Source organism: Mustela nigripes, chromosome 16 (assembly GCF_022355385.1).
Source record: "Mustela nigripes isolate SB6536 chromosome 16, MUSNIG.SB6536, whole genome shotgun sequence".
NCBI lineage: Eukaryota > Metazoa > Chordata > Mammalia > Carnivora > Mustelidae > Mustela > Mustela nigripes.
Window position 1 is genome coordinate 17,314,840 of NC_081572.1, and position 26,317 is coordinate 17,341,156.

Consider the following 26,317-nt stretch of genomic DNA (forward strand, 5'->3'; position numbering starts at 1 on the left):
ACAGCCACAGTAACAAATTGAGGTTAATGTTTATTGTGTACTTGCTTTGTGCTACACACCCTACTAAGCATTTAACCTATGTTCTCTCACGTAACCTTGAACACACTCATAAGAGGTGGGTGCTGTTACCACGCATGTTTTGCAGGGAAGGGAATGAAGTCCTTGAACTTTAGGAGCCTATTGGAGGCCACAGCAGTGTGCCAGCCAAAGCCAGGATGCTGGGAGCCTGCTCTTGGTCAGTCACCAACCCACCTCTCAGTTCTCCACAAAGAGCTGGCACCTCCCAGGGGCGATTTGCATCCCTAGCTCATCTCAGAAGGTGGCCCCATTCTGTCACAATAGTTGGGACACAGCAGTTGGTTAACAAATGTCCCTTCCTTCTCTGCCTGTGGAAACTACCCCTTTATGTCTAGAACCCGTGAGTGCCTCAGTGCCTGCTCACTGCCAGCTGTTCCGTTGGATTTGGATTCTCATTGGTCTTTTTTCAGAGTGAGGCCGAGAGCAAGAACCAGCAGCCACCTGCCTCCCCTGTAACTATTCCACCAACATGTTTACACCTTCTTCTCATGGGGAGCCTCCTAGTTTGCTGTGATACGATTCACCTGCCATAAAAATCACCATGTTAAAGTGTCCAGTTTGGTGGGTTTTAGTATATTCACAAGGCTGTACAACATCACTATGATATAATTGAAGAACGCCTTCATCACGCTGGAAGGAAACCCTTTACCTATTGTGTGGATATACAGTTTGTTAATCTGTTTATCATTTAGTGGACATTTGTTTTATTCCTACTTTTTGGCTGTTATGAGTAATATTGCATGAATATTCATGTACAACTTTTCTGCAAACATTGTCTTTTAATTCTCGGATTTATACCCATGAGTTGAACTGCTGAGTCATATGGTAACTCTGTGTTTTACTTTTTGAGGAACTACCAAACTGTTCTCCACAGAATCTACAGCATTTCACATTTCTACCAGCAGTGTGTAAGAGTTCCATTTCCTCTGCATCTTTGCCAACACTTGGTATTCTCTCTCCTTTTTTATTACAGGAATCCTGGTGGGCTTATAGTAGCATCTTATGGTTTTGATTTTTATTTCACTACTATTTAATGATATTCATCCTCTTTTCAGGTACTTGCTCTAAAGGTACTTGTATGCCTTTACAGAACTGTCTCTGCAAATCCTTTGCCCATTTTTCTTTTCTTTTTTTAATATTTTTTAATTGTTTATTTGAGAGAGAGAGAGAGCAGAGAACATGAGAGAGAGCAGAGAGCACAAGCAGGGAGGTGGGGGATGGAGAAGAGGGAAGGGTAGAAGAAGACCTCTCCCTGAGCAGGGATCCCGAAGCAGGGCTGGATCCCAGGACCCCAGAGCTGAGGGCAAACGCTTAACTGACTGAGCCACCCAATTGCCCCTCCTTTGCCCATTTTTCAGTTGGACTATTTGTTCCCGTACTATCAAATTAAGAGCTCTGTATGTTCTGGAGACTAGACCTTTATCAGGTATATGATAATACTTGCCTATAAGATATGCACATATTTTTTCCTATTCTGTGGGTTGTCCTTTTAGTTTCCTAACAGTATCCTTTTGAAGCACAAAAACTTTTAGTTTTGATGAAGTCCAACTTACCTGTTTTTTAATTGGGTGCTTATCCATTGAATGTCGTATTATAAGAAACCACTGCTTGATCCAAAGATTTATACCTATTTCCTTCTAAGAGTTCCTTTCCTTCTAAAGGTTAAGAGCTTGATCCATTTTGAGTTCATTTTTTAAATCATGTGAGAAAGGAGTCCAACTTCATTCTTTTGCATGGGAACTGTTGACTTATCCCAGCACCATTTGTTGAAAAGTCTTCTTCCCTCACTGAAATCTCCTGGTTGAAAATCAGTTGCCCGTAAATGCATGGGTTCGTCACCAATCCTGGACTAACTAGCATGTCTTAAAATATTGTTTGGGGTTTTGATGTTTTAAGTAAGAGCAGAGCTCAGCCAAAAGACATCAGGTTGAAAATGTGAGTTCTAAAATCCTCATTTCCCTAAGCCAGCATTAAGGGGAGTTTGACATACCTTCTGACCCAGTCTAAGCCATTAGGGCAATCTCTTGGGCCCAGCTAGCTTTGTTGCCATATGAACCTGCATTTGCCCATGATGTACTCTACTGGGCTCATAAGCAGAGGAGGAGACAGCAAATAGGTTTACTTGAGAAACAGAACTTGGATTCTCAGAAGCCTCAGGAGAAGGGGGAGCAGCCGCTAGCCAGTGCTCATTTTAGAAGGCCCAGGAGTATGTTTCCATGCATGTGTGTGTGTGTGTGCATGCATGTGTACACAAAGGCAGTAGCACTGGCTCCCTGCATTCCCTGTACACCCCTGAGGGGCAGGAAGAGCCAGTCCCACTGGAGGAGTGGCGCACAGCCCGTGTCTGCTTGCGTACACACTCACGCACCCTGTGTACTCTGATCTCCGGCGGTAGGCCCTGGGCACAGGAGGCTTCTCGGACTTCACCTGCAGTCTGGCTCCAAGGTGGCTGGGCCCTCGCACCTCCCCCGCGACGCTGCTGTCCACTTACTGTCCCAGGAACAGAGTGGGTCCTCACTTCCCCTCAGTCCGGGTCCCAGGAGTGGGTTCTGAGTCCCAGCCGGGGAGAAGTTTCGTGAGGCCTGTCAGAGGAGGGCTGTGTGGGAGCAAGGGAACAATGGATGGTGACGAGAGTTTTGTTTGTTTTGTTTCTGAAATCACAAAACAGCAGTTTTCCATTCTTAACCACTGCCCCCTAGCCTTGGGCATTCTCACAGACAACCTGTCACACAGGTTTCTTTGTTTAAAAACTTCTAGGGTGCTGTCGGAATTCAGCAAAGCCCAGGTGAACTCTGTGCCAACCAACGGACTGGGCGGACTCGGTGGAGAAGCAGAGATTCCCACTGGGCGGGCCTCACTCTCCTTCCCTGGCCCGGAGGCCAGCATCCCGTCTGATGGGCCCGCAGAGCCCCTCCCGGCGCAGGCGTCCCCTGTGGCTTTGGATGGGCATCACAAGCAGCAGCCCCCTGCCTGCGCCTCTGGCACCCTGGGCCTGCCGCTGTTGGGCACTGCCCAAGCTGTCCCTCTGGGAAGTGCTTTGGGCCAGCAGCCTGGCAGTCCAATGAGAGTGCCGGCCCAAGCGCTGGCCCAGGGGAGTGGCCAGCAGAAGCCCCCGGAGGATGACGGAGCTGCGTGGAGCCTTGGGGTGTCCTCACCCACCAGTCCGGTGAGTGGTGCAAGCTTTTCAGGGGGCGGCCCTGGGGAACTGTCTCAGAGCTGGTGCAGGGCATCTCGGGCTTGTGACCCCGAGGGGTCTCTGCCTTCTCTGCGTTAACCCCTCATGTCTCTTGGCGGATGTGAGCCAGGCACTGTGCCAGTCCCTTCCCACGGGTGTCTCTTGTCATCTCACATCAACCCCATGGAGAAGATAATTCTCTTCTGACTGTAGACTCTGCTCCTGTTCTTAACCACTGGCACTTATCAGCCTAAGGCCTCAGGCCAGGCGTTTCACCTCACTGGGCCTTGGTTTCCTCCTTGGCACTTGTTATTTTTAATACTTGTTATATTTATATCTAAAATACCAGGCTTTGAGAATACTGAGTCTTGCGACATGAACCACACTTAGAACTGCGCTGACCAGTGTGGCAGCCCTGAGCCACACATGGCCGCTCAGTGAGCACTTAAAATGTGGCTAGTCCAAACTGAGACAAGCTGTGTAAAATAAACACCACATTTTGAAGACTTAGTATGAAAAAAAAGAATGTGAAATATCTCGATAAAGTTTCACTGATTACATGTTAAAATGAAAGTATTTCTGATATGTTGGGTTAACTATATTATCCAAAATTAATTTCACCTGTTTCTTTTTACATTTTAAATATGTGGCTAGTAGAACATTTTAAAATGACACACAAGACTGGAATTCTATTTCTGTTAGGCAATGCTGTTCTAATATAAGCCAGTCTACTTTGTGGATAACCCAAGGGAAAGCCAGCCCTGGGAATCTTCTGGGCAGAGCCATGGGTCAGAGGCTTGAGAACTGTCATCAAAGCTGTGGACCCAAACTGTTTGGCCATTTCGCATTTGTCTTGTGTCATGAACAGCCAGGGTCAGAAGCTATATGCCCCTGTGCACATGGACACACAAAGCCCTGAGTTTATCCCAGCTGCTGTCTGGGGTTCGTGTTGAGAGATAGTCTTGCTTTTTCAGCTCCATCCATGCGCGTCTCTTATCTGGCCTGTAACTTCCAGGTCCCAGAACTGAGGATGGGGCCAAGGCCGTGAAATAGACTAGGAGACACGCGCACACACACCCTTGTTTTTAACAGCTTTTTTGAGCTATTACTCATATTATATATAATTAACCTAATCGAAGTGTATAATTCAACTTTTTTCATATATTTGCAAGGTTGTGCAACTGTCACTATGATCTAACTTGAAAACATTTTCATCCTGCATCAGAGAAACCCCTTGCCCTTAGCAGTGACTCCCCATCCGATTCTCCTTCCCCCCACCCCCGCCCCAACCTCACTCCTCTCATCCCCTGGCAACAGCTAATCTCCTTTGTCTATAGATTTGTTCTTCTGGACATTTCTTGTAAATGAAATCATGTAATACGTAATCTTTTTGTGACTGGGTTCTTCCAATTAACATATTATTTTCAGGATTTTTCCCCTTTGTATCTTGATCTGTACTTCAATGAATAATAATTCATTGTAGATTAGATTCCATTATATGAACACATTACATTTTATTTTGTCCTTCATCAGTTGATAGACATTTGGTTTTTGCCCCATATTTTGACTATTACAAGTAAAACTGCAGTGAACATTCATGTACAAGTGTTTGTGTAGATATATGTGGGGTTTTTTTTAAGATTTTTTTTTATTTATTTGACAGACAGAGTTCACAAGTAGGCAGAGAGGCAGGCAGAGAGAGAGAGGAGGAAGCAGGCTCCCTGCTGAGCAGAGAGCCCAATGTGGGGCTCGATCCCAGGACTCTGGGATCATGACCCGAGCTGAAGGCAGAGGCTTTAACCCACTGAGCCACCCAGGCGCCCCTGTATAGATATATGTTTTTAATTGTCTTGGGTGCATACCAAGCAGTAGAATTTCTGGGTCACATGGTAATTCTACATTTAACTTTTTGAGGAACTGCCAGATTGTTTTCCAAAGCAGCTCCCCATTTTATATTCCCTCCAGCAGTGTTTTCTTCTACATCCTCACCAACAGATCTTATTGTCTCCATAAAAATTGTTATTATAGCTATCCTAGGGAGTAAGGAGTAGTATTTCATTATGGTTTTGATTTGCTTTTCTTTAATGACTAATGATTAAAGAGTATCCCCTTTCTATGTGCCTTTTGGCCATTTATGTATCTGCTTTGGAGAAATGTCTATTCAGAACCTTGGCCCATTTTTAAGTAGGATTTTTTTTGTCTTTTTATTATTGAGTCATAATAGTTCTTTATATATTCTGGATTCTATACCCTTATTGGATACATAATTAACAACTGTTTTCTCCTATCCTTTTCACTTTAGTTATCTTTTCACTTTCTTTGTGGTATCACAGCATGTATGTTTTTAGTTTTGATATCATCCAATTTATTTGGCTTTTTCTTCCATCATTTGTGCTTTTGGTGTCATATCTATACTCATTCCCTCATTCAAGGTCACAAAGATTTACTCTTATCTGTCCTTCTAAAAATGTTATGGTTGTAGCTCTTCTGTTTATACCTGTGATCCCTTTTGAGTTGATTTTTGTATATGGTATAAGGATGGGGTCCAGATCGATTCTTCTGCATAGGGATAGCCTATTGTACCAGCGCCATTTGTTAAAAAGACTGTTAAAAAGACCCAAATCCTTGGGTCCTGGTATCGAGCCCTGCATTGGGTTCTCTGCTCAGCGGGGAGCCTGCTTGTCTCTCTCCCTCTGCCTGCCACTCCCCTGCTTGTGCTCACTCTCTTTCTCTCTCTCTCTCAAATAAATAAAATCTTTTTAAAAATGTTTTTAATAAATAAATAAATAAAATGTAGACACTTTCTAGCCCACCAGTTCTCTCATGCCTTCTGCCATTGTTCCCTTCCAAAGGATGCCTCCATTCTGACTTGCAGCCCCACAGATTCATTTTCCTGTTGTTGAACTTCATTCATATCAGTGAATTTGTACAATATGTACACTTGCTTCTTTCACTGAGCATTTGTCTGTGAGATTAACCTGCGCATTTAGCACGAGACTACAGTCTGTTCTTTTCCATTGTTCTATAGTAGTCCATTGTCAGACTATATCCCAATACATCTATCCATTCTCCTGCTAATAGCCATTTGGGTTGTTTCCAGGCTCTGCCTATTACAGTGAAAGCTGCTATGAACATTCTTGCACTTGCCTTTCAGTGACTCTCTGTACTCATTTCTGTGGGTATATCTAGGAGTGGAATTGCCAGGTCATTGGGTAGGCGCATGTTTACCTTTAGTATCTACTGCCAAGAATTTTCTAACAGTGCTTGTACAGACTTGCACTCACCCTAGCAATATGTGAGCATTTTTTTTTTAAGATTTTATTTATTTATTTGACAGAGATCACAAGTAGGCAGAGAGGCAGGCAGAGAGAGGGTTGGGGAAAGCAGGCTCCCCACCAAGCAAAGAACTCAGTTTGGAGCTCAATCCCAGGATCCTGGGATCGTGACCTGAGCTGAAAGCAGAAGCTTTAACACACTGAGCCACCCAGGCACCCCAATACATGAGCATTTTCATTGCTCTTTATCCTAGCCACTGGTGTCATCAGTCTTATTTTTAGACACTTTAAAAGGTATATAGTTACCACTATATCTCACTGTGATTTTTTTCAAGATATTATTTATTTGAGAAAGAGCACATGCACATGTGGGAGGGGGTTGGAGGGGGCAGAGGGAGAGGGAGAGAGTCTTAAGCAGACTCCTCACTGAGCACAGAGCTAGATGCAGGGCTCGATACCAGGACCCTGGGATCACAACCTGAGCCAAAGGCAGAGGCTTTAACCCACTGAGCCACCCAGGTGCCCCAGTCATTGTTTCATTCTTGAATTGAGTTGTGTGTATTTACCTTATTTCTTTGGGACTCTTTATGTACTATGAATAGGTCATTTATTAGAGAAAAAAATATATAGCATAAATACATATAGTAGATGTCTTCTTTGAGTCTCTGGCTTGCCTTTTAAATCTCTTAATGGTATCTTTCATGGAACGGAAATTCTTGATTTTAATGATCTTTAAGTTATCAGTCTCTCTGTGGTTAATATGTTTTGGGTCTTTTTTTAAACTCTTTATCTACCCAAAGCAGTGAGACTGAAAAGCCCTATATTTTCATCTAGAAGCTTTACTGTTTTACCTTTTGCAATTAGGTTTATGATCCCTCTGGGATTAATTTTTGTGTACGGTGTGAGGTAGAAGTCAAAAGTCATGTTTTTCCATAGGGATAGCTGATGGACTAGCTCCGCTTACTGACTATGACTATGTAAATCATGTCACTGTGTAAGTGAGGGTCACACTCTCCATTTTTACTGTTCTGAGGATTGCCTCAGGGCCCAGAATGTCACAGGGCCCTGAAGGTTATGAGCAGAAAACTTTCATCATTCTGAAGGGTGAAGGAGAAAACCTCCTCCAACCCGTACCTTGAGCTGGCAACAGAGGGCTCTCCCTAGGGTCTGTGGCTGTGTGCCCCCGCAGGGCTCCACAGGGTAGCATTGACTGAGTTGAGTTCACTCCAGTCTTATATCGACTCAGATATCCTGTCTTGCCAGGATCCCAGAGCTGATGGGACAGGGCAGATTGTCACCCATGCTCCTCTGCTCAAGGAGTGTTGATGCTCTGGTCTCCCTGCAGCTCCTGACAAAACAAGCTCCTTCCGGCCTCAGGCTTTTCCATTTGCTGCCAGGACTCTTTCTCAGCTCGCCCCTTTTCCTTGCCTTTATCTCCACCTTTCTTGATGGTGCTCAAAAGCACCATCCCCAGGGACTCCCTTTCCCATTTGCCTGCTTTACTTTGTTTATAACACGCATCACTGTGTGAGATCATATTGTCTCTTGATCTGTCTACTTGTTTATTTTCTGCCCTGGGATTCGCATATCAGCTCTATGATATAAAACAACGTGTCTGCTCCCCTCTGTAATGTCAGCTCTGAGCACTGTACCTGGGAGAATATAGGCATAATTAATAGTTCTCAAACTCTCAGAGACTCTGGAGATGCTAACTTGTCAGTTTACACTGAGAAGTACACCATCAAGTGCACCAGGTGGGCTAGTTGGTCTGACCAGGGCAGGCTCTGCCTCACTGCAGGCCTCAGGGGAGTCAGGTTGCTGAGGGCCACAGGACCCACTCATCTGTACTCTCGGTAGACAGCCTCTGGGCTCACACTGATCCAGTGCACCCCCAGCCCTCGGACAGGGTAGTGCCCTGCCCCGTGTGTCACCTCTGTTGTTCTCATCTTTCTGTGCGTCAGACACTTAGTCACTGCTATTATTTGACACTTGGGCAGTGTGGGGAGTAGAGGGTAGTCACTAACAAGTTGTATCACCATAAGAGCCACTCAGTCTTTCATTAAAGAAAAACCATTATTTTCTTTCCTTTTTTTTTTTTTTTTTTTTAATTGACAGAGAGATCACAAGTAGGCAGAGAGGCAGGTAGAGAGGAGGAAGCAGGCTCCCTGCTGAGCAGACAGCCTGATGCGGGCCTCCATCCCAGGACCCTGAGATCATGACCTAAGCCAAAGGCTTACTTAGCTCACTGAGCCACCCAGGTGCCCTAAGACCATTATTTTCAATTCACTCAAAATAAGGCCCTGCTCTGGGCCAAGCACCGTGCTTGGTGCAGTGAAGTAACAGGATGGGCACAGGCCCTGCTCCCTGCAGACAGACACTGGGTTAGACAGGTCACTACCCACGTCATGACTATGTTGGTGACAAGAGCTGGGAAGGAAAGGAGCAGGGAGTGGAGGAGTTAAGGGAACTTTTACTTGTGGAATCTGGGGGGTTGTGAATTGATTTCTCAGTTTCATTCCAGAGGACAGTCTGAATTCTAAAACTTCATCCTGATCACTACCCTCATGTGGTCCCCTCGTCACCACCTGTGCCATGTGGTCCCCTCCCCAACACAGGAGTGCAGGCGAAATCTCTTCGCATGACGTAACGAGGCTAAACTGGCTAAAAAGCACTTTTTCTGACGCCTAGTATCTCTCTCCTCAGCCAGAGTCTCCCCTCTGAGACTTAGCTGTTGTTTATGGCCTACTGTACCTTTAGTAGCTCAAGTGGCATTCCTCTGTCTTGGGTCCCTAGCGGCAGGTGCTGCTCTGGCTCAGACCCTTGCTTGATGGTGGTTTCCCCCACTGTTACAGGGACAGGGAGCTGGCCAGACGTGGGGACTTAAGTGAGCAGAAGGTAAGAAGGTGGTAGGAAAGGCGAGGGAGAAGGGCAACAGTGGAGTGCTCTGCCCTCCCCACTTCATGGTGTGGGGCGGGGGAGGGAGGCTGGGCTGGGGCACAGCTGCAAAGAGCTCCCTCCAGGCCTGTGCACAAAAGCTCCAAGGACCCAATGTTCCCACTGTTTTTTCTCTGTTGCCTAAGAAAACAAAAGATTTTCCCTAGAGTATCATTTCCTGGTGACTGACCTGTGGCCACTGGCCCGTGTCTGAACATTTCCTAGTAGTCTCCCTCGCGTCTCCGGAGAGAGAAGCCCTCACCAATGATCATCACCTCACAATTCACCTTTGTCTCCTTCCTTTTCATCCCTTCACCCCACCCTTCTTATTTCATGCTAAAGACATTTGGATAGTCAAGATTTATTCCCTCATCTGTTAGAACTCTGTGCCAGGCACTAAGAAAAATGAAAGACAGGGTACCTGGGTGGCTCAGTCATTAAGCGTCTGCCTTTGGCTCAGGTCATGATCCCAGGGTCCTGGGATTGAGCCCCACATCAGGCTCCCTGCTCAGCGGAGAGCCTGCTTCTTCCCCTCCCACTCACCTTGCTTGTGTTCCCTCTCTTGCTGTCCCTCTCTCTCTCTGACAAATAAATCAATAAAAATCTTAAGAAAAAAAAAAGGAAAATGAAAGATTGCAAACAGCTTCGTAGGTACTAGGGCTAGGGGTAAGCAAAGAATGCCATGGGAACCCAGAGGGGTCCCTGAGTCCGCTGGGATGTGGGAGGAGTGTAGACTGGGGAATTAAAAGGAAAGCATCCAGGAGGAGGTGATGGATGACCCCTGGGCTGAGACTTAAGGAATAGTGCTCTTTCCCACTGGAGCCATTAGCTGGTGATCGGAGGCCACAAGACTTCCCAGGTAGGTACCCCTGGCTCTGTGAGGCTCCTCCTGTCCATTTTCCTAAGGGAGCTCCCCTGGGTCTCTGTGGCCTAGTCAGGCTTTGCTCAGAATCCTGTGTTGCAGGTGGCCCTCAAGTAGCCACCCGACTGAACCATTGTCCTGGCACTGGCAGAAGGAAACACCTGCTAATTTGGAGGGTTTTTGGAGGAAGCCCTGGAAGACCAGTATTGTGAGGCCCTCACACTCCTGACTCAGAGCTCTCCACTCTTGGCTTAAGGAGACATCTAGCATCAGAATGGATTAAACCAGCCAAACCGATTCTTCTAGGGCAGTCCCAGCCCTGCTCCCCTTCCTTGTCTCTGAGAGCAGGGAGGGCAATCTGATTTAAGGGTTGGAAATAGCATCTTCAGGGTGAGGTTGGTGACACTTAACAAAACAGCTGGACTGGGCCCACCCCTTGTGTGAGTCATTTCCTCTGTATAGACAGCCACTTAGGGTAGTCCAACCAGCTTTCTTCTTGCCTCTGCTCATCCATGCTTAGACACAGAAAGGCAGGGAGTGCTTGAATAGTGAAGAAGAAAAAGCTAAAAATCCATTCCCACAATCCCCTGACCCCAGACCCACCCCACTTCTCCCAGCTAGCGAGCAACTTCAGACTCAGCAACAGAAGGGAAGGGGCAGGGCCTGGCTGCCTGGGGCTTCAGGGGCCTCCTCAGAAGTGAGGAGCCCCAACAGAGGTGCCAGTGAGGCCCCTGGGTCCCGCTTACCCATGTCTCCCTCATCTTAAACCCTATAAGCAGGGTGGAAAAACTCTACAGCTCTTCAGCAATTGGTGCTGGGATAACAGGATATCCACATGCATCCTCACATTATACACAAAATTTAATTCAAAATAGATTATAGACCTAAATGTAAGAGCTTAACCATAAAGCTTTTAGCAGAAAACATAGGACCAAATCTTTGTAATCTTGACTTAGACAGTGGTGTCTTACATATAACACCAAAGGCAGAGACAAAAGAAAAAATAGATATATTGGACTTCAGCACAATTTTAAAATTTCGTGCCTCAAAAGACACCAGCAAGAAAGTGAAAAGACAGCCCCCAGAACTGGAAAAATTATTTGCAAGCCATGTATATGGTATGGGCTTAGTATCCCAAATATCCTAAGTATATAAAGAACCCTTACAACTTGTGTTTGTTTCCTAAGGCCTCTGTAATGAAGTACCGTAAATTGGATAGCTCAAAACAACAGAAATGCATTCTCTGATAGTTCTGGAGGCTTGCAGTCCAAAATCCAGATGGCAGGAACTGTCTGGAAGTCCTGAGAAAGAATCTGTTCTGCACCCTTCTCTCAGCTCGGGTTGCCAGCAATCCCTGTTGTTCCTTGGCTCAAAGACCCATCCCTCCCAGCTCTGCCTCTGTCATCACGTGACTTTCTCACTCTGTGTCTCTGTCTTCACTTGGAATTCTCTTCTGTGTGTGTGTGTGTCTTCTCTTATAAGAACACCAATCACAATGAATGAAGGGCTCACCTTCCCCTAGCATGACCTCCTCTTAACTAATTATATCTACAACAACCCTACTTCCAAAGAAGGTCATGTTCTAAGAGACTGGGGGCTAGGGTTTTAACATATCCTGGTTGGGAACACAATTCCCTCTATAACACAGAAACAAAAAGACAAACCAATTTAAGAATGGGCAAAGGAGGGGCGCCTGGTTGGCTCAGTGGGTTAAGGCCTCTGCCTTCGGCTCAGGTCATGATCCCAGGGTCCTGGGATCGAGCCCCACATTGGGCTCTCTGTGCTGCAGGGAGCCTGCTTCCTCCTCTCTCTCTCTCTGCCTGCTTCTCTGCCTACTTGTGATCTCTGTCTATCAAATAAATAAATAAAATCTTAAAAAAAAAAAAGAATGGGCAAAGGATTTGAATAGACATTTCTCCAAAGAAGATATACAAATGTCCACGAGGCACAAGAAAGGTTGCTGTGTCATTAGATACTGGGGAGATTGCAAACCCAAACCGCAAGATGGTACTTCACACCCATCGGGATGGCCATAAGTAAACAGACAGAACAGCAAAAAATGGTGGCGAGGATGTGGAGAAATTGGAATCCTCTACATGGCCAGTGGGGATATAAAATGGTGCAGCCACTATGGAAAACAGTTTGGAAATTCCTCAGAAAGTTACACATAGTTACCATATGACCCATCCATTCCTCTCACGGGTACATGCCAAGGAAATGGAAAACAAACATCCAAACAAAATCTTGGACATGAGTGTTCACAGCAGCATTATTCATAATTGCCAGAAGGGGAAAACAACCCTAATCCCATCAGCCTGTGAGCAAACAGCGTGGTACATCCGTACCTTGGGATACCATTTAGTCATAAAGAGAAATGAAGTCCTCACAGCTGCTGTAACGAGGACAGACCCTGAAAACACGGTGCTAAGGGGAAGAAGGCCGACACAAAGATCATGTGTTAGAAGATTCCATTTATACGAAATGTCCAGAATGGACAAATCTTTGGAAACAGAAAGTAGATTGTTGCTTGCCTAGAACCGGAGCAGTTGAGGGGAAATGAGGAGTGACCACTCATGGGCATGGGCTTGCTTTCTGGAAGAATGAAAACGTTCTAAATTTAGATTGTGGTGGTGGTTGCACAACTCTGTGGACGCACTGAAACCGTTAAACTGGACACTTGAAATGGGTTAATTTAATGATAGGTGAATTGTGTCTCAATAAAGATGTTCCTAAAAAGATATTCCTAAAAAGCTTCAAAAACAACCTCTGGAGTTCCCGGGTGGCTCAGTCGGTTAAGGGTCTGCTTCGGCATAGGTCATGATCCCAGGGTTCCGGGATCAAGTCCCCCATCGGGCTCCCTATTCAGCCGGGAGTCTGCCTCTGCCCTGCCCCACCTGCTTACGATCTCTCTCACTCTCACTCTCTCAAATAAATAAATAAAATCTTAAAAAAATAATCTTGGAAAAAGAAAGAAACAAACCTGTCTTCACTCCTTTCCCACTAGAAAAGCAAGAGCTGGATCTCCGAGGATGACTTCTACCGGCCTCCCCAGGAGCCGCCCCCAGAGAGCCCCTCAGAACGCTCCGTGGCTTCTTCTGGAGGGACACCAGAGTCGAGGCCCAGTCTCCTCCGGCATTTTTCTCAAGGACCAAGAAAAAGCTTCTCCACGGGGGCCTTAGACAAAGCATGCGTGCCTTCCCCGGGCAGCAGGAAGAGCAGGACAGCCGTGGCACAGGAGCATAAGAACTTCCGGGTGGTGCACCGCCGGCAGATGGGTAGGTGGCCTCGGGCTCCCAGTGACCTGGCCGCACGGGGCAGCACCTTCAGGAGAGTGGGGCTGCCAGCCTCTGGGGGGTCTTCTCACAGGCAGCACCTCTTCCCCAGATGTCATAAGGAGCAACCTTGCGGAGTAATTCAGGAAAGCATTTCAGGAAAAGTACTATATTTTCTCATAAAATCTCAACAAGGTAATGCTCAAAAACCTGTTTCATGTAGTGAAATATGGCAGCTTTTTCCTGGAAGTCCTATGATTTTACGAAACCCTGGGTTCTGCCTGGAGCCGGGAGCAAACCCTGCCCCTTGAAGGCATTTCAATGTCTCTTCCCAAGGCCTTTATCTTAGGAGGTTGGTTTAACAGCTCCGGTAGGGTATATCAGCTCTGCTCTCTGGTTAGTGTCCTCTCTGTGCCATTGACAGTGAGGCCAGCTTGATTTCCATGCCCTGTGAGGTTCTAGACAGTGGTCAATAACTATAACCTAGTTTTTCCACAACCCCTATAAACAAAGAAAAAATGTGCCCTGGAGTCCGTCTCTTTCTCCCTCCGTCTGCAGTGAGCCAGCAGACAGTTCTGGCCGGGTTCCTAGCTTGGGGAGTATAGGTAGAGCTCCCGTCTCCATACTCGCTTCATTTAGGTTTTTCTTGAAGTCCACGTGGTAACTGTAGCTGTGCCAGAGCAGGTGTGCTTTGTGCCCAGGCCATCAGATTCCTCAAAGGGTAGGAAGACCCAGTACAGGTCTTTGAAATCTCCAAGGCTAGTCCAGGCTGGGCGAGAGAGAACTGCGTGTCCTGTGGACCCCAGTTGGCGGCAGACCCCTGTGAAACAGGGAGCACTGAGCAGGGTGTGCTGGTTGGGCACCCGCTCATTTAGCAGATGGTTTTCTGTGGCGTGCCAGCCTGCTCTAGGTGCTGGGGACACAGCAGGAAGCAAAACAAAGTCTCTGTCTTCCCAGACTTATATCCTAGTACAAGAGGCAGGAACTAAGAGAATATACAAATAAATGCATGGTATGGGCCAGTGACAGTCATTGCTATGGAGAAGAGTAAATTGGGGAGCACCAAGGTGGGGAGGATACAGCTTCATGCGGGATGGCCAGGGAAGCCCTCACACATAAGATGACCTCTGAGGAGATGGGAAGGGAGGGAGGGAGGGAGACATAGGACAACCTTTGTGTCTCAAGCAGGAGAACAAATGTAAAGCCCCTGCATTGGGCACGTGCCTGGGAAACTGAGGAGTTGGGGAGAGGGTGTTAGAGATGAGGGCAGAGTGACGGAAGGCCTCACTGGCCCCAGGAGGGGCCTTAGCTTTCGTTCTGAGGGAGATGGCAGCCAGTGCGGGATTTGGGGCAGAGGGACGTGATCTGACTCCCTTTATTTTTTTTTTTTTATTTATTTTCAGCATAACAGTATTCTTTGTTTTTGCACCACACCCAGTGCTCCATGCAATCCATGCCCTCTCTAATACCCACCACCTGGTTCCCCCAGCCTCCCACCCCCCGCCCCCGCCACTTCAAACCCCTCAGATTGGTTTTCAGAGTCCATAGTCTCTCATGGTTCACCTCCCCTTCCAATTTCCCCCAACTCCCTTTTCCTCTCTAACTCCCCTTGTCCTCCATGCTATTTGTTATGCTCCACAATAAGTGAAACCATATGGGAGTCATCCTGGCTCATGTGTTGAAGGATCTCAGGGAGGGAGACCAGCCAGGTGGCTGTCGCCATCCTCCAGGCCAGAGGTGACGGCCAACTGAGCCCGTGTGGTAGCGGTGGAGGTGGTGAGGAGTGGGGTGTTCCAGATATGCCAGCAAGGTGTGCAGACAGACTGCGTGTGTGACGTGGAAGAAAGGAAATCAAGGACAACTCCAAGGTTTTTAGCCCGAACAGCTGGAAGGATAATGTGCCATTTATGAGATGAGGAATGTTGGGAGAGAAGCCGGTCTGCAGTGGGAGGGTCAGGAATTCATTTTCAGGCATTCAGCCTTGAGGTGCTTATTAGATATTAGACATACACGGAGCAGGTGGAGATCTGAATCTGAGGTTCAAGGGCAAGGTTCAGGTTGGAGATAAAAACTGGGCCTAGGGACGCCTGGGTGGCTCAGTGAGTTAAAGCCTTTGCCTTCAGCTCCGGTCAGGATCTCAGGGTCCTGGGATCAAGTCCTGCATCGTGCTCTCTGCTCAGCGGGGAGCCTGCTTCCTCCTCTCTCTCTGCCTGGCTCTCTGCCTACTTGTGATCTCTGTCTGTCAAACAAATAACTAAAATCTTAAAAAAAAAAAAAACAAACAAAAAAAAACGGGCCTTGTTGGCATAAAGCCCTGTGAGTGGGCAAGAGGAGGTAGGAGGTGGGTGTTGATGGAGGAGAGGACCCAGGAGTGAGCTCTGGGGTGCTCCCATGTTGAGATGTCAGGAAGAGAAGGAGGAACGAGCCCAGGGAACAGAAGAGTGGCCTGTTAGGGCTGAGAAAGATCCAGAAGCCAAGGGAAAGAAGGGGGGCTCAGCTCTCTCCAGTGATGCTAATGGGTCAGGCCAGACGGGGACCAATGAGTAGCCTTTTAGTTGGTGACAAGGAGGGCATGGGGCTTTCCAAGTGCAATTTCAATGGAAGGAGGGCTCAGCCGCCTGACTGGAGCAGATTCAAGATGGAACAGGAGCAAGGGAACTAGAGACAGTTTTGATACCTCCTCAGGGGGTTTTCTGTAAAGGGGGACGGAGGAACAGGGTGGTAATTAGAGATGTGAGTGCCATCAAGAAAGCTATTTTTAAAGATGGCAGAAATAACAGAGTGTTTGTGTGCTGGAGGGAATGATCTGGGAGGGAAGGGAGAAAGCAGTGACACGGGAGAGGGAGGGAGGATTGTTGGAGAGACGTCCTTGTCCTTGAGTAGGCGGGGGAGGGGGGAGGAGCGTCTCCACCACAAACAGAGGGGTTGGCCTCAGACTGAGCCGTCAGTTCATCCTTTGTGACAAGGGGCAGGTCAGACTGTGGGTACCGATGCCAGAGTGAGGGGTCTGTGGAGGTAATCTTGTGAGTCCTTTTTTTGTCTCGGTAAAATTCAGGAACAAGGTCAGCAGTGGAGGGTGAGGACGGTGGGGCCGGGGAAGGGGGAATGGCCCGCAGTCTAAAGCGCCTTTTTCTACCCCCAGGACTGTCCAACCCATTCCGGGGTCTCATGAAGCTGGGCACCGTGGAGCGGCGGGGGGCCATGGGCATTTGGAAGGAGCTCTTCTGCGAGCTCTCCCCCCTGGAGTTCCGCCTCTACCTGAACACCGAGGAGCGCGTCTGCGTGGAGACATGCTCACTGCTGCGCTGCGAGTCTGTGGGGCCGGCGCACAGCGATGGCCGATTCGAGCTGGTCTTCTCCGGCAGGAAGCTGGCCCTGCGGGCATCCTCCCAGGATGAGGCCGAGGACTGGCTGGACCGTGTGCGGGAGGCCCTGCAGAAGTGCCGGCCACAGCAGGAGGATGAGTGGGTGAATATCCAGTACCCCGAGCCGCCTGAGGACCCCCCGGTTGTCCCCCAGGGCGGCCTCCCCTCCCACCCAGACCTGCTCCCTGAGCCTGAAACCCTCCAGGCCACACAGTTTTGTTGGTCCTCTGCCCAAGATCCTGAGCCAGACGCTATCAAAGAATCCCTTCTATACCTGTACACGGATAGGACCTGGATGCCCTATATTTTTTCCCTCTCCTTGGAGTCTCTGAAATGCTTCCGAGTGAGAAACAACGAGAAGATGTTAAGTGACAGCCATGGAATTGAGACCATCCGAGACATCCTGCCAGACACGAGTCTTGGGGGCCCCTCCTTCTTCAAAATCATCACGGCCAAGGCCGTCCTGAAGCTGCAGGCCGGGAGCGCCGAGGAGGCCGCCCTGTGGAGGGATCTGGTGCGGAAGGTCCTGGCGTCCTACCTGGAGACGGCTGAGGAGGCCGTGACCCTGGGTGGGAGTCTGGACGAAAACTGTCAGGAGGTGCTGAAGTTCGCCACGCGGGAAAACGGCTTCCTCCTGCAGTACCTCGTGGCCATTCCCACGGAGAAAGGCCTGGACTCCCAGGGCTGCTTCTGCGCAGGTGCCCACTCACTGTCCCCCCCCCTCCCCCGCTACCATGCACCCGCCTCCTGCTGCCTTGGGTGGGGGATTCCTGACTCAGGTTCTCCTGGGATGCGGCAGCGCATAGCCCCTGCTTCTCCCCAGTGCCCATGGAGGCTGGAGGCCGGCACCGCTGCAGGGTGTCGGCACCTGTGGGCGGCAGCTCTGCACGGTGCTGCTCTCTGTTCAGGGAGTTCCATCAGGAGAGCTCTGTTCTCCACACCTTTCGTTATCACATTACCATATCATTCAATCCTTTTGGAGTGGGGCATGGTGCCCTTCCAAAGATTCCTGCATGCTTTCACAAGTGCACACAGTCTTTTTCCATTACAAAAGTGGGCTCATACATCCCAGGGCCATGCAGTGGAACTTTCTCTGATAATGAAAATGTTCTAGATCTCTGCTGTCAAGCCACATGTGGCTCCCAAGTACTCCACGTGCAGCTAATGTGGCTAAAGGAACTGAATTTTCAGTTTAACGTAAAGATATTTAAATTGAAATGGGTACCTGTGACAGCACAGCTATCTATATTGTCCTATAACTTTTTTTTTTTATGCTTAAGAATGTATCACGGGTATTATTCCAAGTCCGTACACCTGCTGTATCATTACTGTCCTCAAATCTGATTCTCCTGCGGGGGGCACTGGGCCAGCTGCTTTATTTGGATTATTTCATTTATTCCTCACAGTACCTATCCCGAGGTGGAGGCAGATGAGGACCTCGACAGTCCTAGAACCTTGCTCCGCTCAAGTCCCCATAGGCCCTCTCCACTGCCTTGCTTTTCAAGGCGTGAGATAGTCCACGGCTCACGTTCCATTTTCAGCTCTTCTCCCCGATCCAGACACCCATTTCCATCCCCACGGCTGCTCCAGGCCAGCTGTGAAAGTTTCACCCTGCTGCGGAGCACCACAGCAAGAGACCTGGCTCCAAGTGGCTTGAGGGCTGTCCTGTCGGCTGGAGCCTGAGGGACTAGAAGGAAAAGTCTGCTTTGGGCATCTGGAAGGAAGTGGTCTGCGGTTTTCTTCCTGCAGAAAACATGTTCAGGTCCCTGCTCGCCCCCTCCCTCCGCCAGCCCCCAACCCTCACACTTTGCACCTTCAGCCTGTGGGTGTTGGGCTCAGCGAGGAGGCCAGGCCCCCAAAGCCCATGAGGAGGGTCCCCCGGTGGGAGTCAGTGCTGGCAAGGGGCACCTCTCCTGCGCCTGTCACCTGCCAGCCCCGGGGAGCTTGGGCTTCCTTCCTGCCGCAAGCACAGCTCTGTGGCCAGGCTCATACCCACTGCTGACGTTTTGCTGTGTTCATGGTATACAGGGTGCTTTCAAAATCTCCTCTCGCTTAAACTCTGTAATCACCCCACAGAAGAGCATGTAGCAGCTGAATTTTACAGAGACCACAATGGAACCTTGCAAAAATTCAGTGAAGGTTAGAATGAGGCAGCTAGGAAGCAGATGAGCCTACCCTTCCGGTCCCAAGTCCAAAGGGACCTTTTCCCATGCCGGTGGGAGGCAGCCATGTGTGCTCGGGATTAGAGCCAGGCTTTTGCTCTGCCCTGAGCATACCCCAAGCAGCTAAAGCTGGGCCCTGCCCCACTGTCCCGAGGTATCTGGCGTCTCTGACTCCGAGCCTGCACCAGGCAGTGTCCAGACTGCCACCACCTCCAGCTGGCTTCCCTACCCCCTCCCTGTGGCCAGCCTCAGGTCCCCAGCTCCTACCCCGCTCACCGAGGCCCAGACTCGGTTGCTTCCATTTCTGGGCCCCAGTGGAGGGGGCAGACCCACTGGAGGTTGGCCTGCGTGAGCAAGCAGTGGGAACGCTGAACACAGGCGGCTAGGCAAAAGAGGATGTGGGTGCTAGCGGCAGCCCAACCCCAGTCCAGTGGCCAGCTGTGCCACGTCATCGTCCCGTGACGGGGCTGTACTCACCTCTCTCTGCACTGATTTCTTGAGCTCTAAAATGGCGATGACAATTGTTAACAGGGTTCTGTTGTAAACACTCAAGAACGGATTGTGTCTGAGCAGTATGCATATGAGTGAGGGTGCCTTTGTCTCTGTATCCTTTGTAATCTGTCCCTTCCTTAAAGAGCAGGTCCTTCGGCTTCGTAACCCCTGCCCTGATCGCAGACTCACACCGCCCCACTGCTCACTCACCCGCCGTCTTTCTCCCCAGGCTGCTCCCGACAGATTGGCTTCTCATTCGTACGACCCAAGCTTTGTGCCTTCTCTGGCCTCTATTACTGTGACATCTGCCACCAAGACGATGCCTCGGTGATTCCGGCCAGGATCATCCACAACTGGGACCTCACCAAGCGCCCGGTAAGCCTGGAGCCCGGCCTGTCGTGGCCACACGGGCTGCTGAGTGACAGAGGAACGGTCGCTCTTCTCGCCGCTGCTCTTCATCTGTGTGGAGGACTTCGGCTCCAGGGAAGCCCAGGTCACTGGTTCAGGCCCCATGATGGGGGTGGAGGGGACCAACCAAGGGAAGAACATGGTGCTGGTCTCTAGCTCCTGGGCAGAGCTCTGTCAGTGCCACCCTGGTCCTCAGCTGCAGGTCTGAGGGTGGTTCTTTGCAGCGCCCCGTTGGCCACGGACTAAACTGTGTAAGGCACCAACAACCAGACAGATAGATAGAAATAAGGAAGGATAATTAGGATAGACTAGGTATGTAGATGGACAGTTGTGGGTGGATGGGGGGTGGGTGGGTGGGTGGATGTGGGTAGGTAGACAGTGGATGGGTGGCTGGGTGGCTGGCCAACCAGCTATGCTCCCCCCAAACCCCCGAGTGTCAGCCTTCTCTGTGGGTCTGTTTACATATGTTTGAAAATTGGAATTATCCTGAACTTGTACTGCTTTATAACCTGCTTTGTTCACCGAGTATCACTTAGTCTTAGGTCCTTTTTTATGTTCACCAAATGCTTTTGAATTAGATGTATTCCAGGATCTTTCACATTCCCCTTCTCCACCTGAGCTTACCCACTGACCTAGCTGTGCTACCATTAGCCAATTATTTGACTTAGTTTCCTTGTCTGTAAAGAGGGATTCATAAGTGTGTGCCTCTGGGTTGTGTAAGGATTAACAGGGATGGCACTGCCATGTCTTAGGGCCCTGTGTTAGTGCCCTTCCTTTCTCCTGAGGCCTGTCACACCTTCAGCCCCTAATTCACTTGGTCAGGCCCTGCCTCAAGGAGAACAAACTTGGCTTTACCCCAGAGGCACAGATTGCTGCGTAAGACAGACACAGAAGCACAAAGGAGAAGTTACTTACTTCTCAGGACCCAGGCCTGCTGGCCGCGGATGTGTCGTCAGAGCCCAGGGAACGTGTGTGACTCTCAGATTCTGTGTGACCCCAGCCTCCACTTTGCTAGGGACCGGAACCCCAGGACATTAGCTTCACTGTCCCCCACTCCTGTCCCCAGTGGCAAGTATTTCATTAACTACATGTAGAATATTAAACCTCAGAACCACCACAAATGCAAATAATTCCTTGGCCATTAAACACACTCCCTACTTACAACATCCGGACCCTTGTTAAGCCATCTTCTTAATCATTGCGGTGATTCTTGTGCCACTTCCTTTTCCCAGCTAGAAAATGACAGTACTTTTCTTGGCATATCTGACATCAGGAAATATCCAGCTCTCACTCTGAAAGATCCCTGGCCTGGGAAAAGACAGGAACATTCGAAATAGAAAGTGGCTGGCTCATGGGTTACAGGCCTCCTTGTTCACTGTTGCCTCTGGCTGATCCACTTAGGGAAGGGCTAGCTGGCACTTGGCAGGATGTCATCCCGGGACTGGGGCTTCTTTCTTGAAGCCTTGTCTCCTGCGAGCGCACAGGCCAGAAACAGTCCCGGGGGAGCAGGAAACTCCTGCCAGTCGTTCTGTGGTGCTTGGCAGCTCTCAGCACACATTCCAGTGTGTGATTTCATCTGAGCCTCGCCCAAGGCCTGAAGCTGAGTGATGGGAAGGGCTGGGCCAGGGATAGAGATGAGCTGTCGGAGGAGAATCCCCAGGTCTTTGCTACCTGGTTGCCCACCGGCCGGGAGGCTGGTACTTCAGGGCTCTGGGACATGGGAAAAGGAGCTGTCCATTGTGGGGGAGGCAAGAGATGGTGGTGGAGCTGGATGACAGGAGGCCAGAGGCTCCTAACCCTCCAGTGTGACCATCTCCTGAGGGCTCTGTTATGTCCCCCATGCTTCAGGGGACCACGGGGCCACACAGGCACTCGGAGTCAGAAGGCATCTCCCATTCCTAAGGAGATGCCTACATTTTTTTATCTCAACTCAAACATTCCTGCGTTTTTTATCGTAGAAATGTTTACGTAGAAATGTTTACATAGAAAACATTCCTACGTTTTTTATCTCAACTCAAAATAATCCCATAAGGGAGGTACTTTTGATTTCCTCATTTTACAGACAATGAAACTAAGTCACAGAGGTTTAATGTTAGAAGATGACACTGCTAGGAAGTGGTAGAGCCAGGATTCAAATTCAGTTTTGACCTGAAAGCCTGACTCCTAACCATCGCACAGTAGCTGATCTGGGAGAACGTCTCAGCTCCTCCAGCCTTGTCACAGTGAGGAGGACCCTGAGGCGGGGAGGGTCTTCTTGTTAGTGAGGCCGACAAGTGTGCAGAGACCACGCTCAGTTTAGGCCTGGGCTCCACTTTCTGCAGGTAGATTAGATAAGCCACTTTGGCTCCTGGAAGCCTCAGTTTCTTTATCTATAAAATGGGGATGATGAAAATAAATAAAAAATATTTTTTAAAAATGGAGATGATGACACCTTCCCCATTAGCTTGTCATAAGCATGAGGAAAGGATATGGCTGAGACCCACAGCCCACTGTCTGGCACATAGTAGGTGCTCAGTAAGTGGCTTTGGCGTGAGGGTCAGGGCTGAGGGAGGAGCTACACCGTTCTGTGAGCTGGGAGAGGCCGGGACTGACGCCTCATCTCCACACAGGGGCTCGGGGGGACCCTGGTTGGCGCTGCTGGCAAGAGCTGGGGAGCTCGGGAAACATCGTTAAGCTGTGTCTGATCTCTGGCTTCCTGTGGCTGGAGCCCGACTCAGTCACCTGGTTCCTGAGGCGGCCCTGGGGGAGTGCCTGTTTCCGTTAGGCAGGAAAATGGGGGCTGGGAAGACAGGAAAGAGTAGGAAGGGTCTGTGGGCCCAGGGGGAGAGGGGCTGGGTTTGGGCCTTAGGTTACTGGGTTCCCACATTGACTTTTATGAGTGGTGAACCTAGGCCAGGTCACTTCCCCCCTGGGCCTCAGTTCCCTCATCTGTAGAATGGAGACAGTGCCCTTGGAGTAGGGTGGGCGGTGAGTGGGTCGGTGAGACCGTGCCTGTCCCAGAGGCGCTCACCAGACGGCCGTGCTGTCCCGTCCCTGCTGTCCTCGGGCGGCGCTGCAGATCTGCCGGCAGGCCCTGCGGTTCCTGACGCAGATCCGGGCCCAGCCCCTCATCAACCTGCAGCTGGTGAACGCCTCGCTGTACGAGCACGTGGAGCAGATGCGCCTCGTCCGGAGCTGCCGGGAGCAGCTGAAGCTGCTGGGGGATTACCTGGGCCTGTGCCGAAGCGGGGCCCTGAAGGAGCTAAGCAAGAGGTAAGCGGCCTGGACACACACCGGCCCTCCGACACACACCGGCCCGCCAATACACACGACACACACTCAGCCGCAGCCGGCGCCCGCGCCTCTCGGGAGGGAGGCCAGGGCTGGGCAGAAACCAGCTTCCCACTAGGTTGGGGAAACAACCACATGCTTTGAGAGCGGCTTTTATTTGTTCATGTATTCGTTTCATTCAACAAATATTTACTGAGAACATTCTGAGAGCCCAGGTTTGCGGGCAGGTTAAGAGGATTGGAGGAGGGCAGAGCCGGGAAGACTTCCGGGAGGAATTGACAAGGTGAGGCTGAATGATGAATGAGTAGGAGTTTAGCAAGGAGAAGAGACTCAGGAGAGAGTGATCCAGACGGAATGGGGACTGTGCACAGGCCATGAACGAAGTCCCCCTTGATAAAAAGAGCAGAGAGAACTTGGGTGGGAGGTGCTGGGAGGGAAGGGGGAAGTGTGAGGAGGCTGGGAGGCAAGGGCCGTTGTTGCCCTGGCCTCTCCCTCCCCCGGCCCCCCCCCCCCCCCGCCCCTGCCTGCTTTGCTGCTGTCCAGCACAGCATCCCTCCCAAAATCTTCAGAAGAGGGCAAGATTAGGGTGAGACCCTCAGGGTGCCCTTTGAGAAGCTTCTTAGCCCCTGGAGCCTGGGGGCCTCCTCAGGGTCAGAGGGGATGCTGTGCTGCAGCATGGACTTAGGGTCTGTCTGGGTCCCTCATAAACACCTCCTGGCACAGTCCGCTGGGCTCTCCTCAGGCCCTCAGGAGGGCAGACCCCAGGTGGAGGAGCAGATGCCTTCTGTCCAGTGGGGCTTCGTGGCTGGGTGTTTGGGGACTTGGAGCAGCTCAGCAGCCCCTCCACATTCACCCCTGCCCCCAGCTGCTCCTCCACACAGGACTGGCACAGAAGCCAGCCCTCTGCTCGGCTGCAGTTGTAGGCTCCTGGCTCGTGCTCCCCGGGCCGTGGCTGCGTGGGGCCCGGGCAGTGCCCAATACAGGCCCCCCAGGACCCTCAGGAGGGGGCTGCAGGGAGCTCTCTCAGACATGGGGGAGAGGCAGGCTCCCAGAGCAGCCAGCTGGGCCCTAATTGGGCAGCCACCATGAGGGACCCTAGCAGGCTGCTTCCTGGGGAGGTCTTGCCTGCAATGGTCAATCACTAGGCCCCTGGGTCTCCCCTCACTGCCCTCCTTTCTGAGATTCTAGGACTCAGGGCTCCAGAGAGTCTCCCTCCAGCCCCCCTGACCAGGGTGGTGAGATCTCGTTGTCGTCACTCTCCAGTCAGAGGGATCGCCTGCGGACCTGAGCTGACTCGGTGCCTGCAGGGTGGGTCCTGGGTGCTGGCCTCACTTTCCTGGCCCTGGCTTGCTCTGATCAGTCGGTCTTTGACCTTGCTGACCTGTCCGGGCTGACCTTTGGGGCAACCCTGCCTCTTTCTACCTGATCCTGCCATTCCCATCCTTGGGTAGCTGCACTGGAAACCTGCTATGCAGCCTACCAGCCTTTGAGAGAGCAAGGCGAGGCCAGGAGACATCGCATTTTGAAAGCATCATGGGGCAAGTGGAAAAGCTCGGGAGCAGCCTCTGCCCGGCCTCAGACTTGCTGTGTGACTCAGAAAGGTCGGTTCACTTGTCTGAGCCTCAGCTTTCTTGTCTACCAAATGGGCCAGTCATCTCTGTGCTCATGCAGCCTTCCAGAGTTGTGGTGAGGGCCCCATGAGGGGCTCAGAGTCTGGAGAAAGACACGATGGCCCTGGGTCAGCATGATTTGTGCATGAGGAAAAGCACCCAACCCAGCCTTGTCAGGGCCGGAGGGCCAAGAAAGCTCCTAGAGGAGATGGTGTCTGAGCAGAGGGTTTGCAGCATTTTCTTATCTTCTTTAGAAGAAAAAAAAAAGTGTTTCTTTTTTATAGAGATAATCAGTATTCAGACAGCATAAAAGAATCAGGCAGAAACTTCCGATCACCCCTCCCCGCCACTATCAGTACTGTTAGAACTTGCTTCTAAAATTCTGTCCTTACCCATGCACATAGTGAACTGGGATTTTGCAAAAGAACGAGGAGAAGGAAGAAGGGAGGGCCCAGCTTTCCTGGCTCAAGGGGACCCGTCCTGTGGAAGGGGACGGGAGTGTGGTTCACCAGGACCCTTGAGGGGTTCCATGCAGCTGGATCGTGAGGGTGGACGCCAGACCTCAAAGGTCCTAAGTGCCACACTAAAGGGGTTTATCCTGCCAGCAGCAGGGAGCGCTTTGCAAAGTTTTGAGCCCAGGACTCAACATTCTCCAGGGTTTAAAAAAGACTAATTTGGGGGTACTCTCCTGGCTTAGTCAGTAGAGCATTGCAACTCTTGAACTTGGTGTTGTGAGTTTGAGTCCCACATTGTGTATAGAGATTACTTAAACATAAGATACACAAAGAGAGAAGAAAGTAAGCACGAAAGTGAAAAGCCCAGTTGGGCAGGAGTGGGGCACCAGGGCTGGTTTAGTAATTAGGGACATGAGGAGGCCTGGCCTGAGTCGGCCAGAATGGAGGCTGAGGACCAGAATGGTTGAGAAGGAGGGACAGGCCTTGAGTGTGAGCGGTGAAGTCAGGGAGGAGTTCGCCGTTGCTAGTGGCAGCCCTCTGCTGGGCCCTCTGAGGGAAAGGGGATCCTCAGACAGGCCTGGACATGTCTCCAGGGGCCAGAGAAGCCCCAGAGCACCCTCTCGATCCCTGGAAAGGAGCCATTCTAGAAACGCCCTGGAGGGGTGGTCAGAGGAGGGACCTGAGTTCAAAGGAGTCACACAGCCTGGGTCTGGAACCCAGACGTAGCAGCCCTGCCTGCGCCGTCTCCCGCCCCATCACTGGCTGCAGGGGTGAAGGGGCAGCCTTGCCTCTGTCTTCCAATGTCTTCCAGAATGCCTTACACTCCTCGGCCCCTTCGTCTGGGCAGTCATCTTCACACAGAAGAGGACAGAGAGGGGTCTCAGGATTGTGGGGGAGAGAACAGAGTCCCGGAGCGGCCCTGGGGTGTGGATTTCTCTCCTGATGGCAGGATGAGAAGC

The 26,317-nt window shown here is 50.4% G+C and overlaps 1 protein-coding gene across 3 annotated transcripts in view; it reads left to right on the forward strand.

The window, feature by feature from the left end:
- Positions 1–26,317, forward strand: part of PLEKHM1 (pleckstrin homology and RUN domain containing M1) — a 46,378-nt gene that overhangs the window by 14,805 nt on the left and 5,256 nt on the right. For all 3 annotated transcript variants that reach the window (XM_059378811.1, XM_059378812.1, XM_059378813.1), the window contains 5 exons: positions 2,836–3,244; positions 13,329–13,599; positions 16,739–17,659; positions 19,845–19,990; positions 23,082–23,275. In XM_059378811.1, coding sequence (XP_059234794.1) covers positions 2,836–3,244; positions 13,329–13,599; positions 16,739–17,659; positions 19,845–19,990; positions 23,082–23,275 — 1,941 coding nt within the window. The remainder of the gene's footprint in view (positions 1–2,835; positions 3,245–13,328; positions 13,600–16,738; positions 17,660–19,844; positions 19,991–23,081; positions 23,276–26,317) is intronic.